We start from the raw sequence: 16,251 nt of genomic DNA on the forward strand, positions 1-16,251 counted from the left end.
CCACACCCCTGCCCATCGGAGACACCCGGCTGCCCGCGGCGTCGCCGCTCCGACCGCGAGGGGACCGCGCGAGCCCGCGCTCCCCGGGGCCCTGGAGCACCGCTCCCCCCGCCCCTGCCGCTTTCTATTGACGAAGCTCCAAACGTGACGGTAGTGACTGAATGCAGTGGTTTTGGCAGCCCAGGCCTGCTGATGAGAAGAATGGAATTCTTTTAATGGGGTGTAACATTTTGCTTCATGGGGCCTGGAGTGAGTTCTCCATCCCCGAGGGGAACTGTGGAAGCTCACCTGTTAATGCCAGTCTATAATGAAATCTTCTCTATGATCAGCTTTGAAAACTTTTCAACTAGATAACTGCCAAATACCGATATCCATAAGCGTATGACTGAACATATTTATTGCTAGGAGGGCACTTCTAGAATTCCGTTGTATTCTTTTGATAGGATGTCACTAAATGTCAAATCCATCACTCCTCCATAAAGGTTGGGTAGCATCTCAACTGCAGGGTTAAATGAGTTTCAAAATACGGAAATGTCCTCTGCACTTGCACAGAGGTCTGAAAATGCTCCTGGGACAATAGTTTGCCCTTGAAAAATGTGTCCTCTTGCTAATTTTGTGAGGGGATAGGGGTCTCACGTCTTGTTTTTACCTTTTTGTTTTGTTGTGTGACTCTCACCCGAGGATATTTTTTACACTGGTTCTAGAGAGAGTGGAAGGGAGAAACATCATGCGACAGGGACACATCAGTTGGTTGCCTCCCACACAGCCCAGCAGGGGCAGGGACCCTGCCACCCATGATGTGCCCTGGATGGGGAATGGAACCCGCCACCCTTCCAAGTGCAGCCCGGGGCTCTAACCACCGAGCCACTCAGGGCAGGGCTTGTTTTTACCTTTTGACAGCACTGCAAGCATATAAAGCAACTTGACATCACTTGTGATTCAAACAATTACCAGTTGTCATCGAAATGACTTGACTGTACTTACAAGTTATATGTTATAAGCTGTTTTACCTTGTAATTTTAGGTTGAATTCATTAAGAAACATTATCAGATTTAAAGCAAAAGCTAATTTCCAAAGCCTTTCAGTAACTGATAAGTGATCCAGGGCAGTTCTTCTCATTTAGAAAAATTTAGATCTCTGCCCTGAGGTCAAATCTTAATGAAACTTTGACACACAAATCTTAATGAAACTTTAACACACGCACCTTACCACTTCTAATCTATCAAACTGCTGGCTACGTGGTAAGGCACATAAAGATATTTAATTCCTATTTTTAACATACATTCTTGAAATTAACAATGGATAAGTCCATGAGAGCAAATTAAGTTCACCATTGACATTACTGGTTCAATAACCCATGGTAGATTCAAACATTTTCCACAAAGTACCCACTTAGCAAATTCCGCTTGATGTAGTACTGAGTAGGTTTTTCTCAGCTTCTTTGAAAGTATTCTCTCCTGAAGTTGTACACAGACTATTCATAAAAGTGAATTTTTCAGACACTTCAAAATTGGCATTGACTCCCGCGTTTAAGAAAAAACAACAACGTTGAACAGTATCCATAATATAGGTTAACTCATCAGGAGCCAAGCAAACTTACTTTGGTTGCAACCTTATTTTCATTTTTTATCTGTGATGTGAAGAAATTTCAGTGTGATGAGATGTTTCATTTTAAACTTCTAATTTTTCTGACTATTGCTTTCTCACACAATTATGGTAATATCTGGCCTGTATTCAGCTTGCTTGTAGGATTCAAAGTAACTAGATGGTTTGGCAGGTTCCTTCTCAGTTACAATTAACACTAGTAGCTTTGTAAGGCAAAAATTCAAGGACAGAGTCATTCATCGGGGTCCTCTGTTTAGAGTCTTACAAGGTGATAATTAAGATTCCAGCAGGGCTATGTTCCATTCTGGAAGCTCTGGGGAAGAATATATTTCAAGTGTCATTCTGTTCTGGGGGGACCGGCGACAGATGACCACCAGAGTTTGTGTTTGAATTTTGGAGCCTTTATTAGCTGCCAGCGGCTACAGTTGCAGCACTCACCCATGTAAGAGCCGAACTGCAGCCCTGACCCTCAGTTCTTCTCTCACTTTATGCTCAGTAACCACAAAGGCACTGCAGTAAAGGGGTTTCCAATAATTTGTCAGACTGTCAGCTTTTGGTACAGGAAACAAGGGGGGACCTTTAGCAATACGAAAGGAACGATTTAAACACAATGTCTTACAATGAGTAATGGGGTTATGCTTGGCCAGAGTGTGACTGGTTTGTTCTTTCTATGGGAACTCGGGAGGGGTGGGGGCTTATTGGGCTAGCTTGTCGGGCCTTGTCCTGTACAGTAGGGATCTTGTTCTACCTTTACTGTTTCCTTAGGTATATTCTTCTGGCCATGGTGGCCAGAACAGTTTAGGTTGTTGGTTGAATTCAGATCTTTATGGTTGTAGGACTGGAGTATTCCTTTCCTTGCTTCCTGTCAGCAGGAGCCAGTCTTTGCTCCTAGAGGCTGTCTATATTCCATCTCCTGCCATTTTTATGTTTCCTAAGTATTTGTTGAAGTTCTCACTGAGTCTACCTATTCGTCCCCTAAATTCATTGAGCATTTTTATAACCAGGGTTTTGAACTCTGAATCTGGTAGATTCCTTGTCTCATTTCATTTAGTTATTTTTCTGGAGTTTTGTCTGATTCTTCATTTGGGGCATGTTTTTCTCCTCATTTTGCTGCCTCCCTGTGTTTGTTTTTTATGTAGTTGGTAGATCCAGTACATCTCCTGGTCTTCACAGAGTGGCCTTATGTAACAGGTGTCCTGTGGGGCCCAGTGATGCTGTCTTTCTGGTTACTTGAGCCTGGTGCTCCAGGAGTGTCCTTTGTGTGGGTTGCGTGTGCCCTCCTGTTGTAGTTGAAACTTTTTAAACAGTTTCACAGCTTCTTTTATGCATTTGAAATTAAGAAGAGAACTAAGAAAGATTACATGGATGTGGGAGGAAGCAATGTGGGGGTTGGATTACAGTATAGTTAGCAAGATTATACGCTCTGTTGAGGGTGATTACAGTTTATTTCAAAGGCTTTTTAACCTAGCACAGAAACAAAGGACAGGGCTTGCTTAAGGCAAAGATAAACCTTTCACTAAAAAGTTATATGCCTGGGGCAAGACTACCTACCATGACCTTCCAGTAAGGAATTTATGGTCAGATCACCCTTTGAGGTTACTTTCCATAAAATCCTTTAAAAAAAAAAAGGGGTGACGTTAGGTAATAAAATTATATAGGTTTCAGGTGTAGAATTCTATAATACATCATCTGTATATTGTATTGTGTGTTCACCACCCCAAGTTCTTTTTCCCCTCCCCTTTTACAGTTCTCTCTTTTGGTCATAAATCCATTTAAAGGATACATTGATGACCAAACTTTTGGTGTCAGATAGTGTGGTCTCATAGCTCTAGGAAGGCTCATTCCTAGGAAGTCTCAGCACCCATGTCATCTTGTTGACCATTGGGGGTGGGGCAAAACTGTAACCACGGGATCTGAGTTGAGGCTGAATTTTCCCAAAAGAGAAGTGTAAGTAAAAAGAAGGCAGGTCTTCATTGTGAAAAAACCACTCTGGATCTTTTCTATCCTGTGAATTATCATGATCCAAGGTTTGCCTTCTGTCTCATTTTTCTGTATTTGGCATCTAATATAACATTCACAGAAGCCATAGAAAGAGCATTAACAGTTATCGTATACATGTTCAGCAATCAGAAACAGTTGGCCTATACAGAAAAACTCAAAGAACAAATATAATATTATTATGACAAATGTCATTAGCAGACAGAATATGGTTTCCTGGGGCTGAGGGCAGGAGGGGGATGGCCAGTTACTGTTGGATGAGTATAGAGTGTCAGAGGAGACAGAAGGAGCTCTGAAGATGAATGGTGGTGATGCTCCGACAACAATGTGAATGTACTGAATGCCACTGAACTTAAAATGGTCATTTTATATTATGTATATTTTAACCCAATAAAAAAGTAAAAAGAAAAAGACAGCTGGATTCTTATATCTGCCTCTGCATTCAATTTCCTGAAATACATTGTTTTGGTTGATGTTTCTGATGAAAATGTGGTTCCATATAGAGATATAGTTGGAAAAACAAATCCTTTAATAGTCCTCCCACATAATTGTGAATATTCTTCTTTGACACTCCTCCAAAACTTAACAAGATTAATTGCAATGTAGACTCTGAAACTATATTTATATACTTTTTGTTTTATTACATTAAAATCTGTGGATGTATCTTACAGTCTAAATGAATCTTGAACTCATGTATGGCTATTGTAATGTCACACATTGGGCACCTGGAAAATATCTGTGTACTGAGTTATCTAACTCAGTGCTTCTTACTGGTGATGATTTTACCCTCTAGGAAATATTTGGCAATGTCTGGAAACAGGTTTGGTTGTCACAGTTAGGATTGCTACTGACATCACTACTAGGTAGAGACCAGAGATGCTGCTAAACATCTTACAATGCATGGAATGGCCCTCCACAACAAAGAATTCTACAGCCCCAAATGTCAATAATGCTGAAGCTGGAAAAGCCAAGTCTATTTAATGCCTACATAGTTCATTATACATTATCAACAACTTCTATTTGTTAATATCATCACTAATCTTTTGGGGAAAGTTTGTTAGTATTAGAAAGTTGTCAAGATCATGATGGTAGATACAAGTTCTCCAAAAACTTTAAAGCTCAAATTTTATCATTTACAACACACATCTTCAGTTGTTTTTTTCCATGTTACAAAGCCTGACAAACTAGTGTCTGTCAGTTGTTTTTGCAGTTGAAACTGATGTTCCATAAAAAAGGGGAATTACTATTTCTCACAATTACATAACTTGTTTTACTCAAGACAGCCTTCACACTTGTGTACAGTTTAAATGCTTTATGGGAACTCCACTAAAGTGGAATAATCCTCAGGATAGATCTAGTGAAGCAACCATGGTACACAGAGCCATTCTTTAATTCTCTTTGCTTTTTTATTTGCTATACCCTTCTATAATATTTTCTTTTAAAATATGCCTCATTTTCTCAGTATCTTTGTGCTCTCCTCAAAAGTAGGGTAGCATGTCCTTCAAAGGGAGTTCTGCTTATAAATCAGCACAACATGCTCTCTTGTATCTCTCCTCCCTCGTTCCAAACAGTTGCAAAACCAGCGAAGATTTGGTCTACAAATACAAAGAACACCAGCTTTGGAGTCGGTTCAGACCTTTGCTGTACAGCTGAAATCTTGGGCAGGTAAGTTATTTAGTTTTTCTGAATCTGAATTTTCTCACCCGGCATATGGTAATGAAAACATGTATTTCATATCTGTCGTGAGGACTAAAGGAGGCAAAGCACATAAGCAGTCAGCACAATGCTAGGTGCATAATAAATACTTCATAAATGACAACTATCATGAACTTAGTTTAACGTCTAATGGACTTGTTTAGATTTTATAAGCTCTGCTTTCCCAATTCTCCTTCAGTAAGTACACTGAACACTCCAGCCTCCCCTGGTAACCTACTCTGGAAAGGTAAGTACTTATAATTGTGTCGCTGGTTCATTTTAGCACATTTTGAAGCAAAATTCCTTATTTCCCTTTTCATGCCCAGAGAGCCCTTTACAGAAGAATGTTCTTTGTCCTCTTGGTTTCAAAAGGGAGTTTACCTTTTGTTAGATGCTGTTTGCATGTTTGTGGTGAAATGTACTGTTGTACATTATAAGTTGAATATTATATGTTATTTAGAAGACTGTCTAGCAAAACAGCCACAATTTAAAACGGATCAATAGTGTGGACTGAAAGCTGAAACCTGGGATAATGTCTATATTACACTTCCTTATTGTTCTAAATTATGTTATAGGAATATTGCCTTTTCCAGTAACTTTTTAAAAGGGTTTTGTTCTTTGTTTTCAGCTTGTTCATTCTGACATGGCAGAAAAACCAGTCTGCACGGCCACACAAACGCCGGATGGTGAAGACATAGTTGAGTACATCTTTCAAATAGAACTCTTCGTTCTGTACTTAACAAGACTGTGTCGTTTCAAAATGTTGACTCATTTAACTGAGATAAACCTAGATGATAAAGGCTTGGACATGAATTAACTTTTATACTAATTGGAGTTCAATATCAGTGATGGTTTAAATAATTATTGCATGTTTCTTGAGTCTGCAGACCTTATTAAGTAGTGCAAGAGATTATTCCTGTTTAACAGCAAAGGATAACAAATTAAAACTCCAGAACCTCCTATTAGGTAACAGGAATAGTGCTGCTTTGATGCATATGTTTGTGGAACTTTCTGTACTTACAATAAATAACTTTTAAATGTAGTTTATTTTAGGAAGTGGTTGGGTGGCTACTTATTTATTACTTTACAGAGTGGGAGATGGAACCAAGTTCCATTTTAAGATAAGCTGCTGTTCTAGGGAAAATATATAGTAATTAACATAAATATTTTCACTAAAAGAGAATACTGTGTCTCAATGGGTGAAAACTTGGTTTTAGAATTTTTTGGACCAAAATGTCAAATATATACATGAGTATTGAGCTAGGTTAAGTAGTGTTCATTTATGTCTTAATAACTAAAGGTCCTCTTCTTGGTGTTTTCTCTTTTTTCAAATATGAATGTTTTTCTATATCTTAGTTTTAACCAGCAAATTACCTTATTTTTCCTCTTTTCCTTCTCATTGTTACTCCTCTGGAGTGAATGGCTTATTCAATTTTCATTTTTCTATCAGCCATACCTTTAAAATCACACTGACCTGCCTTTCATGTTCACTGCTTTTCTGAAACTACTATCAGTCATGTCTCAGTGACTGAACCACTGGCTTATGCCCATTCATATGATCTTTGGCTCCTCTTCTGCATTAAATCATGGTATATGCTTCTTTGTTTATGTGACATTAAAATCATAAAGCTTTAGCCCAGCTGGGCATGGCTCAGCAGTTGAGCATCGACCTAGGATCCAGGGAATCATGGTTCGATTCCCAGTCAGGGCACATGCTCGGGTTGCGGGCTTGATCCCCAGTTGGGAGTGTGCAGAGGCAGCCCGTCAATGACTCTCTCATCATTGATTTTCTGTCTCTCTCTTCTTCTCCCTTCCTCTCTCTCTGAAATCAATAAAGATATATTTTTTTAAAAATCATAAAGTTTTAGAATTAGAAGACCCCAAAGGCCAGTCATACTTTAATCTGATATATAAATGCTTGCTACAGCCCGACCGGGCATGGCTCAGCGGTTGAGCATCGACGTAGGATCCAGGAGATCGAGGTTCGATTCCCGGTCAGGGCACATGCCCGGGTTGTGGGCTCCGTCCCCGGTAGGGGATGTGCTGGAGGCAGCCAATCAATGACTCTCTCATCACTGATGTTTCTGTCTCTCTCTCTCTCTCTACCTCTTCTTTTTTCTCTCTGAATTCAATAAAGATATATTTAAAAAAAATAAAAATAAAATAAATGCTTGCTACAAACCCTATAGGAAGTAATCTTTCAACCTTTTTTTGAGTCCTAGTACAATTGGCAACTTCTTTTAAATATTAAAAATGACATTTTCACATTATTAAAAGAAAAATTTAAGCAATAAGAAAAAGAAAACACTCCTCTCAACCTAGGTCCTTCCCTCCCCCTCCCTCCCTCCCTCCCTCCCTCCCTCCCTCCCTCCCTCCCTCCCTCCCTCCCTCCCTCCCTCCCTCCCTCCCTCCCTCCCTCCCTTCCTTCCTTCCTTCCTTCCTTCCTTCCTTCCTTCCTTCCTTCCTTCCTTCCTTCCTTCCTTCCTTCCTTCCTTCCTTCCTTCCTTCCTTCTTCCATCTTTGGACAACTTTTCATATCAGCACATCCAGATAAATCTTATTCTTTTTAATGGCTCTGTACTTTTGCTCTTATGAATGTACTTTTCTTCAATAACCAGTCCCCTTTTGGTGGCTATAAGGTACTTTCCATCTTTTTCTTTTTGCTATTCTGTACAATGCTGTGTTGAATATCCTCCTATATACTTTTTCATGTACATGTTGAAATATTTTCCTTGTGTATTTTATTAGGGATTAAAATAATCTGTGTTTAGCATTTCAGTTTCATAGGTTAAACATTGTATTTTTTATACATCTACCTTGTTTACTTTTTAATTTCCTTTATTTGTGGATGGTGCAAAGGCGTATTCAAGAACAAGATTTGAATAACCACAGCTTCCAAATTGGTAGAATCTGAAATATTTATTTTCTACATTGGTATTGGCATTTTATAAAAATAAATACTATAAGAAAGAGCTTTTGGCCCATCAGAAGACATTTGTTAAGTAATAGTGATGATGCTGTGGAAATCCCTGCCTGCTCTAGTTGCTGTGTGGTAAGAACTCGGTGCTAATGAGGCCAAGGTTTCAGGTCCTTTCTTAATAAGACAATGGGCTATAGTTTCTTCTCTATTTTGACACACAAAGCACTTTGATCTGATACCTCCCTGAGCTACAGAGTTAAAAATGAGAAAACGCTGTTATAAGGGAGTCTAGGCCAGAGAGGACAATGGAGTGTCCAAATCTATTATTGTTACATTAAAATAATCTTCAGATTGTGTGTATCAAAATGTTCTTTTCATACATAGAGAACTCAGAATTTACCACACAGATAAAACCCTATCTTCTAAGAGCACAAATAGCAAGGAATGAAAAAATTCAAATTTTTTATTTCATTATATTTTCAGTTTGGTATTGTTAAACATACTCCCTTTAAATATGAAATCCCTATGGAATTTCTATCAATTAATCTTTGGTTGATTCCTGGTATCTAGGGCTCAGGTCCTATCTCTATTATTCACTGTTCATTCAACCAGCAACTATTGAGAGTCTGTTTGGATCTTAACCCCTTATTTTGACATGAGAAGAGTAAGTTAATTCTTATACTAATCACAGCGATATTACAAATTTAATACAAATAGTCTCCTTATAGCTACCGTATCCATTAAATTATGTTATATTATATAGTGTTATGTTGGTCAATATTTGCTGTGTATATTTAGGTACTCCTATGTTGGATGCATACATGTTTCCAAGAGTTATATCCTCTTGTTAGATTGATCCCTTTATCATTATTAAACTATCTGCTTTGTCTATTGTTACAACCTTTGTTTTAATGTCTGTTTTGTCTGATATAAGTATTGCTATTCCAGATTTTCTTTTATTTCCATTTGCATGAAATATCTTATTTCATGTATTTACTTTAGTCTCTATGAGTTTTTGATGTTAAGTTGGTCTCTTGTAAGCAGCAAATGTATGGGTCTTTTAAAAAATCCATTCAGCCAACCTATGTCTTCTGACTGAAGCATTTAGTCCAGTGACATTAAAAGTAATTATGAATAGGTATGTAGTTACTGCCATTTTATTAATTGTTTTCTGGTTGTTTTTGTAATTCTCTGTTTTTTGTTTTTGTTTTTTAAATTCTCTTGCATTCTTCTCTTGTATGTTGGTCACTGCTATAGTGTTGTGTTTGTAGTCCTTTCTCTTTATTTTTTGTATACATCTGATAGGTTTTTCATTTGTTGTTCCCATGTGCCTCATATAAACCAAGCTATGTTTATACAGTCTATTTTAAGTTGATGGTTCCTTAATTCAGAACAGATTCTAAAGTCACTACAGTTTTTACTCACCGCCTCCATGGTTGTTTTTGTCATTATTTTTTACTTCTTGTGTGTGTGTGTGTGTATCTCCTAGTTGATTGTAATTAAATATGTTCTTCCTACTTTTGCCTTTTAATCTTTGTATTAGTTTTATAGTTGGTTGATTCACAACTTTTTTTAAGTGTTTGCCTTTGTCAGTAGGGATATTTTCTTTTCTATTTTTTACTTATATTTTTGACCTATTCTTTTCTTCTTAAAGTAGTCCCTTTAACACATAATATAATACTGGTTTAGTGGTGATGAAATCCTTTGGCTTTCTCTTGTCTGGGAAACTATTTTAAACAATCTAAATGACAGCCTTGCTTGGTCCTACGTCTTTGTTTGCCATTACTTTGAATATTTAATTCCTTTTAGCCTGCAATGTTTCTGTTCAGAAATCAGCTGATAGTCTTACATGTATGTAACTAACTGCTTTTTTCTGGTTACTTCTGGAGCTTCCATGTATGTAACTAACTGCTTTTTCCTGGTTACTTTTAAGATACATTCTCTGCCTTTAATCTTTGGCATTTTATTATTTTATTAAATTTATTGGGGTGGCATTGGTTAATAAGATTACACAACTTTGAAGTATACAAGTCTACAATACATTATCTGAATATTGTGTGCTCACCACTTAAAGTCAAGTCTCCTGCCCCTAGCCGGTGTGGCTCAGTTGGTTGAGCGTCTTCCCAGGCACCAAAAGGTCACTGGTTCGATTCCTGATCAGGACACATGCCCGGGTTGCAGACAATGTTTCTCTCTTCCTCTCCCTTCCTTCCTCTCTAAAATTCAACAAAAACATATTTTAAAAAGTCAAGTCTCCTTCCATTACTATACATTTGACCCCCTTTACCCTCTTCAGCCTTCCCCCACCCTCCTTTCCCTCTAGTAACTACCATACTGTTGTCTTTGTTGTTGGGATTTTGTTTGCTTCTTTTGTTTATTTGTTTGTTGCTTTCTGTTTTATAGCCCACATATAAGTGAAATCATATGATCCTTGTCCTCTTTCATCTTACTTATTTTGCTTAGCATGATACTCTCAAGATTCATCCATATTGTAGCAGACGGGGACATTTCATCATTTCTTATATCTGAGTAGTATTCCATTGTATATATGGACCACAGCCTCTTTAGCTAATCCTTCATCAAAGGACAGTTAGGTTTCTTCCATGTCTTGGCCTCCATGAATAACTCTGCTGTGAACATAGGAGTGCATATATCTTTATGAATAAATGTTTTCAAATTTTTTGGGTAGAAACCAATAAGAGGGAGTGCTGGGTCATCTGGTAGTTTTATTTTTAATTTTTTGAGGAACTTCCATTCTGTTTTTTATAGTAGCTGTACCAATTTGCATTTCCACCAGCAGCCTATGAGAGTTCCTGTTCCTCCACATCCTCTCCAACACTTGTCACTTTTTGTCTTGTTGATAAAAGCCATTCTAACTAACAGGTTTGAGGTTGTATCTCATTGTGGTTTTGTTTGTGTTCCCCTTATAGCTAGTGAAGTTGAATATCTTTTCATGAATCTGTATGTCTTCTTAGGAAAAATGTCTGTTCAGGTCCTCTGCCCATTTTTAATTGGATTGTGTCTTGTTGTTTTGATATTGACTTGTATGAGTTCTTTATATACTTTTGTTGGTTTTCTTTTTGTTTTGTTCATTTTTTTTTTTTTTTTTTTTCTTTGCAGAAGCTTTTTAGTTTGATATAGTCCTATTCACTTATTTTTGCTTTTACTTCCCTTGCTGTTGAGGTTAAATTCATCAAATCCTCTCCAAGATTAAGGTACATAACTTTAGTACTTATGTTTTCTTTTATGTATTTTATTGTTTCAGGTCTTATATTTAGGTCTTTGATCCACTTAGAGTTATTTTTTGTGTATGATGTCAAATAGCAGTCTAGTTTCATTCTTTTGCATGTGGCTTTCCAATTTTCCCAGCACCATTTATTAAAGAGTGTTCCTTTTCTCTATTGTATGTTTTTGGCTCCTTTGTTGAAAATTAGTTGCCCATATACATGTGGGTTTAGTTCTGGCTCTCAATTATTTTCCATTGTTCTATGTGTCTGGTATTTTTGCCAACACCATACTGTTTTGATTATTGTAGCTTTCTAGTATTGTTTGAAGTCAAGGAGTGTGAGACCTCTGGCTTTGTTCTTTTCTCAGGATTGCTTTGGCTATTCTGGGTCTTTTGTGGTTCCATACATATTTGATATTTTAAAATTCTGTTTCTTTGAAAAATGCCATTAGGATTTTGATTGAAATTGCATTAAATCTGTATATTGCTTTGGATAATATGACCATTTTACCTATGCTGATTCTTCCAATCCATGAACATGGAATATCTTTTCATTTCTTCTTCAATTTCTTTCCATAATGTCTTTTAGTTTACAGTGTATAGGTCATTCACACCCTTTGTTAAGTTTATTCCTGGGTATTTTATTCTTTTTGTTGTAATTGCAAATGGAATTGTTTTATTTCCATTTCCTTTTCTGAAATTATATTGTTAGAATATAGGAATCATGGACTTCTGTACATTGATTTTGTATCCTGCAACTTTACTGTAATTGTTTATTGTTTCTAATAGTTATTTGGTGGCGTCGTTAGGGTTTTCTAGATAAAGAATCGTATTATCTACAGGAAGTGACAGGTTTACTTCTTCATTCCCAATTTGGATACCTTTTATTTCTTTCTCTTGCCTGATTGTTCTGGCTAGTACTTCCAGTACTGTGTTCAATAATAGTGGTGAGAATGGGCTTCCTTTTCTTGTTTCTAATCTTAGAGAAAAAGCTTTCAGTTTTCACCATTAAGTATGATATTAGCTGAGGGTTTGACCTATATCACCTTTATTATGTTGAGGTACTTCTATACTCATTTTATTGAGAGTTTTAATTATAAATGGATATCGTATCTTGTTAAGTGCTTTTTCTACATCTATTGACATGATCATATGATTTTTATCCTTTATTTTATTAATGTGGTATATTACATTGATTGATTTGTATATTTTGAACCACCGTTGTGCCCCCTGGATGAGCCTCACTTGATTGTGATGTATTATCTTTTTTTCTAAAAGTATGTTTTTATTGATTTTAGAGAGAGGAAGGGAGAGGGAGAGAGAGATAGAAACATCAATGATGGGAGAGAATCATAGATCGGCTGCCTCCTGCATGGCCCCCTACTGGGGATCGAGCCCACAACCCAGGCATGTGCCCTGACCTGGAATCAAATCTTTTTTTTTTTTTTAATATATCTTTATTGATTTCAGAGAGAAGAAAGGAGAGGGAGAGAGATAGAAACATCAATGATGAGAGAGTCATTGATTGAGCCCGCAACTGGGCATATGCCCTGACCAGGAATCGAACCCTGATCACCTGGATCCTAGGTCGACACTCAACCGCAGAGCCACGCCTGGCCGGGCTGGAATCGAATCTTGAACTCCTGGTTCATGGGTCGGTGCCTGGCCACTGAGAAGGGCTGATGTATTGTCTTTTTAATGCATTGTTATATTCGAGTAGCTAGTATTTTGTTCAGGATTTCTGTATCAATATTCATCAGAGATATTGGCATGGAATTTTCTTTTATGTGTGTTGTCCTTGCCTGGTTTTGGTCTCAGGATAATCTTGGCTTCATAAAATGAGTTAGGAAGTATTGCCTCTTTTTTAACTTTTTGGAAGAGTTTGAGAGAGCTAAGTATTAAATCTTCTTTGAGTGTTTAGTAGAATTCACTAGTGAAGCCATCTGGTCCTGCACTTTTACTTTTTTGGGAGTTTTTGAAAATTGTTTTATTTTCCTTACAGTTGATTGGTCTATATACATTTTCAAATTTTTCATGATTTAGAAGGGATTACATATTTCTACAAACTTGTTTATTTCTTCTAGGTTATTGAATTTGGTGGCATATAGTCTTTCATAGTATTTCTGTATAGTCCTTTTTATTTCTATGTCACCCATTGTAACTTCTCCTCTTTCATTTTTAATTTTGTTTATTTGAGTCTTTTCTTTTTCCCTTAGTGAGTCTAGTCAGAGGAATGTCAATGTTATTAATTTTATTAATCTTTTCAAAGCTCTTTGTTGTAGTAATTTTTTCTATTTTTTTGTACTCTATTTAGTTTAATCCTGTTCTAATTTTTATTATTTTCTTCCTTTTGCTGACTTTGGGCTTTGTTTGTTATTCTGTTTCTAGTTCTTTAAGAAGAAATGTTAGATTGTTTATTTGAGATTTTGTTTGTTTTTTCAGGAAGAGCCTTTAATGATATAGACTTCCTTCTTATTACTGCTTTTTCTCTATTGCCAAAATTGATATGTTATATTGTTATTCTCATTTGTCTCTATGTATCTTTGATCTCTTTTTTTATTTCCTCTTTGACCGAGTCATGTTTAGTAGCAGGTTGTTTAATCTCCACATATTTGTGTTTTCCCCCACTTTCCTTTTGCAGTTGAAATTTAATTTCAAAGCATTGTGATTGGAGAATATGCTTAGTATGACTTCAATATTCTTCAATTTATCGAGGCTAGTTTTGTGTCCTAACATATGGTCTATCTTTGAGAATGTTCCATGTGCACTAGAGAAAACTGTATAATTTGGTGTTCTGGGATGAAAACCTCTGTAAATATTGATTAATGTCTGTTAGACCTAATGTAGACAGATATTTAAGGCTGATATTTTTCTCATTGATTTTTTTGTTTGGAAGACCTATCCATAGCTGTCAAAGGGTATTTAGGTCCCTTACTATAATTGTGTTTTTGTCAGTTTCTCCATTTATTTCTATAGTAGTCACTTCACATATTTTGATGCTCCCAGGTTGGGTGAGATATCCCTTCTAATTCTTTAAAAAAAAATTTTTTTAAATTAAATGTGTCTTTAATGGTTTCAGAGAGGAAGGAAGAGGCAAAGAAAGAGATAGAAACATCAGTGATGAGTCATTGATTAGCTTCCTCCTGCACACCCCCTACTGGGGATTGAGCCCGAAACCTAGAAATGTGCCCTGACTGGGAATCAAACCCAGATCTCCTGTATCATAGGTCGATGCTCAACCACTGAGCAACAACAGCTGGGCTCCCTTCTGATTCTTAATTACCACACTCTGGGTTGTGGGACCTGCCTATTCCACATCTCTGTCCTTCTACCAGTCTCAACGTGGCCTCTTCTTTATACCCTTAGTCATAGGAATTCTGTTCAGTTAGTCTTCAGGTGGTTCTCAGTGATGGCTGTTATATAATTTAGTCGTAATTTTGATGTGGTTATGTGATGAGGCAAGCACAGGGGTTACCTACTCTGCTATCTTGAGCAGAAGTCAAGAATCTTTTTAAAATTTGATTACGTGTCAGTGTTAGACAAACACTCTCTCTCTGGGTCTAGCACTGTGGCCTTTTATTGCCCTCTTCTGGTTTAGCTCTGAATCCACCATCAATTTCTGCAACTCTTCAAATGGCTGGTATTCCCTTCCTCCAGCAGTAATTTTCTTTCCCCAGTGCTCTAAGGGCAAGAGTGTTTGATACCCCTTCCCCCTCAGATTCCGTGTTTTGTTTTTTGTGGGAAAAAGAGGGAAATGATCTGAGCAAAGTTTCTTATTTCTTCTGCATTGCTGCTGTGTGACCTTTCAAGAGATTTTTTTCAGAGCTCGACCAATCTTTCACTGAATGTCCAGTTGTGTTTGAGGAGAAATAGGGTGCAAGGTGTAGATTCTCCCTTATATGTGGGACTCCTAGGTTTTTACTCTCTGACAAGGCACACTCTAGCAATTGGACACTTGCCTTAGATGAACCCTTTTTATTTGTGTCTATGTCTTGCCGAGTGAAGCCAATATTCACATCTCGTCTTTCTCTGCAGGCTCCTGTTTCTCCCTAGATTCTGGGACAGTTGTTTTACCTGTTAACTCAGCACTAGAATGAGTCCACAGAAAGTTGTGATCTTGCTGTTTGTCCATAATTTTATCACTGTATGTTGGTAATGATTTTTTTTAGCTCTGTACATGTCTTATCAGAAACGAAGAGAACATAATTAATTTTTATATATTCAGTTTGTAACTTGTAATTTTTTAACAATCCTCACCCGAGGATTGATTTTAGAGAAGCGAAAGGAGAGAGAGAGAGGGAGGGAGAGAGAAACATTTAATGTGAGAGAGAAACACTGATTGGCTACCTCCCGTATACGCCCTGTGCCCTGACCAGGGATCGAACTTGCAACCTAGGTATGTGCCCTGACTGGGAATTGAACCCACAACCTTTTGGTGTATGGAACAACGCTCCAATCAACCGAGCCACGTGGCCAGGGCTGTAGCTCGTAATTTTGTTTGTCTGTTTGTTTGTTAATCCCCACCCAAGTATATTTTTTCCTTTGATTTTTAGAGAGAGTAGAAGGGGAAGGGACGAGCGGGGGTGGGATGGAGAAATATCGATGTGAGAGAGACACATGGATTGGTTGCCTCCCACACGCACCCAGACCAGGGCCGGGGATTGAACCTGCAACCCAGGCATGTGCTTGGGAATCGAACCTGTGACCCTTTGGTGAGCAGGCTGACACTAGACACTGAGCCACACCAGCTAGGGCCGTAGCTTGTAATTTTGATAGGCTCTTTTAGTGGTTCTGGTAGATGCTCAGT

General features: G+C 37.6%; 1 protein-coding gene across 1 annotated transcript in view; it reads left to right on the plus strand.

Moving 5' to 3' along the window:
• Nucleotides 1-109: 109 nt before the first annotated feature.
• Nucleotides 110-16,251, plus strand: part of SEPTIN14 (septin 14) — a 39,910-nt gene continuing 23,768 nt past the window's right edge. Inside the window, exons 1-3 of the mRNA XM_016196279.2 lie at nt 110-220; nt 5,175-5,268; nt 5,927-5,995. Coding sequence (XP_016051765.2) covers nt 5,942-5,995 — 54 coding nt within the window. The 5' untranslated portion in view covers nt 110-220; nt 5,175-5,268; nt 5,927-5,941. The remainder of the gene's footprint in view (nt 221-5,174; nt 5,269-5,926; nt 5,996-16,251) is intronic.

The sequence above is a fragment of the Miniopterus natalensis genome, chromosome 3 (genome assembly GCF_054644295.1).
Source record: "Miniopterus natalensis isolate mMinNat1 chromosome 3, mMinNat1.hap1, whole genome shotgun sequence".
NCBI classification, from domain to species: Eukaryota; Metazoa; Chordata; class Mammalia; order Chiroptera; family Miniopteridae; genus Miniopterus; species Miniopterus natalensis.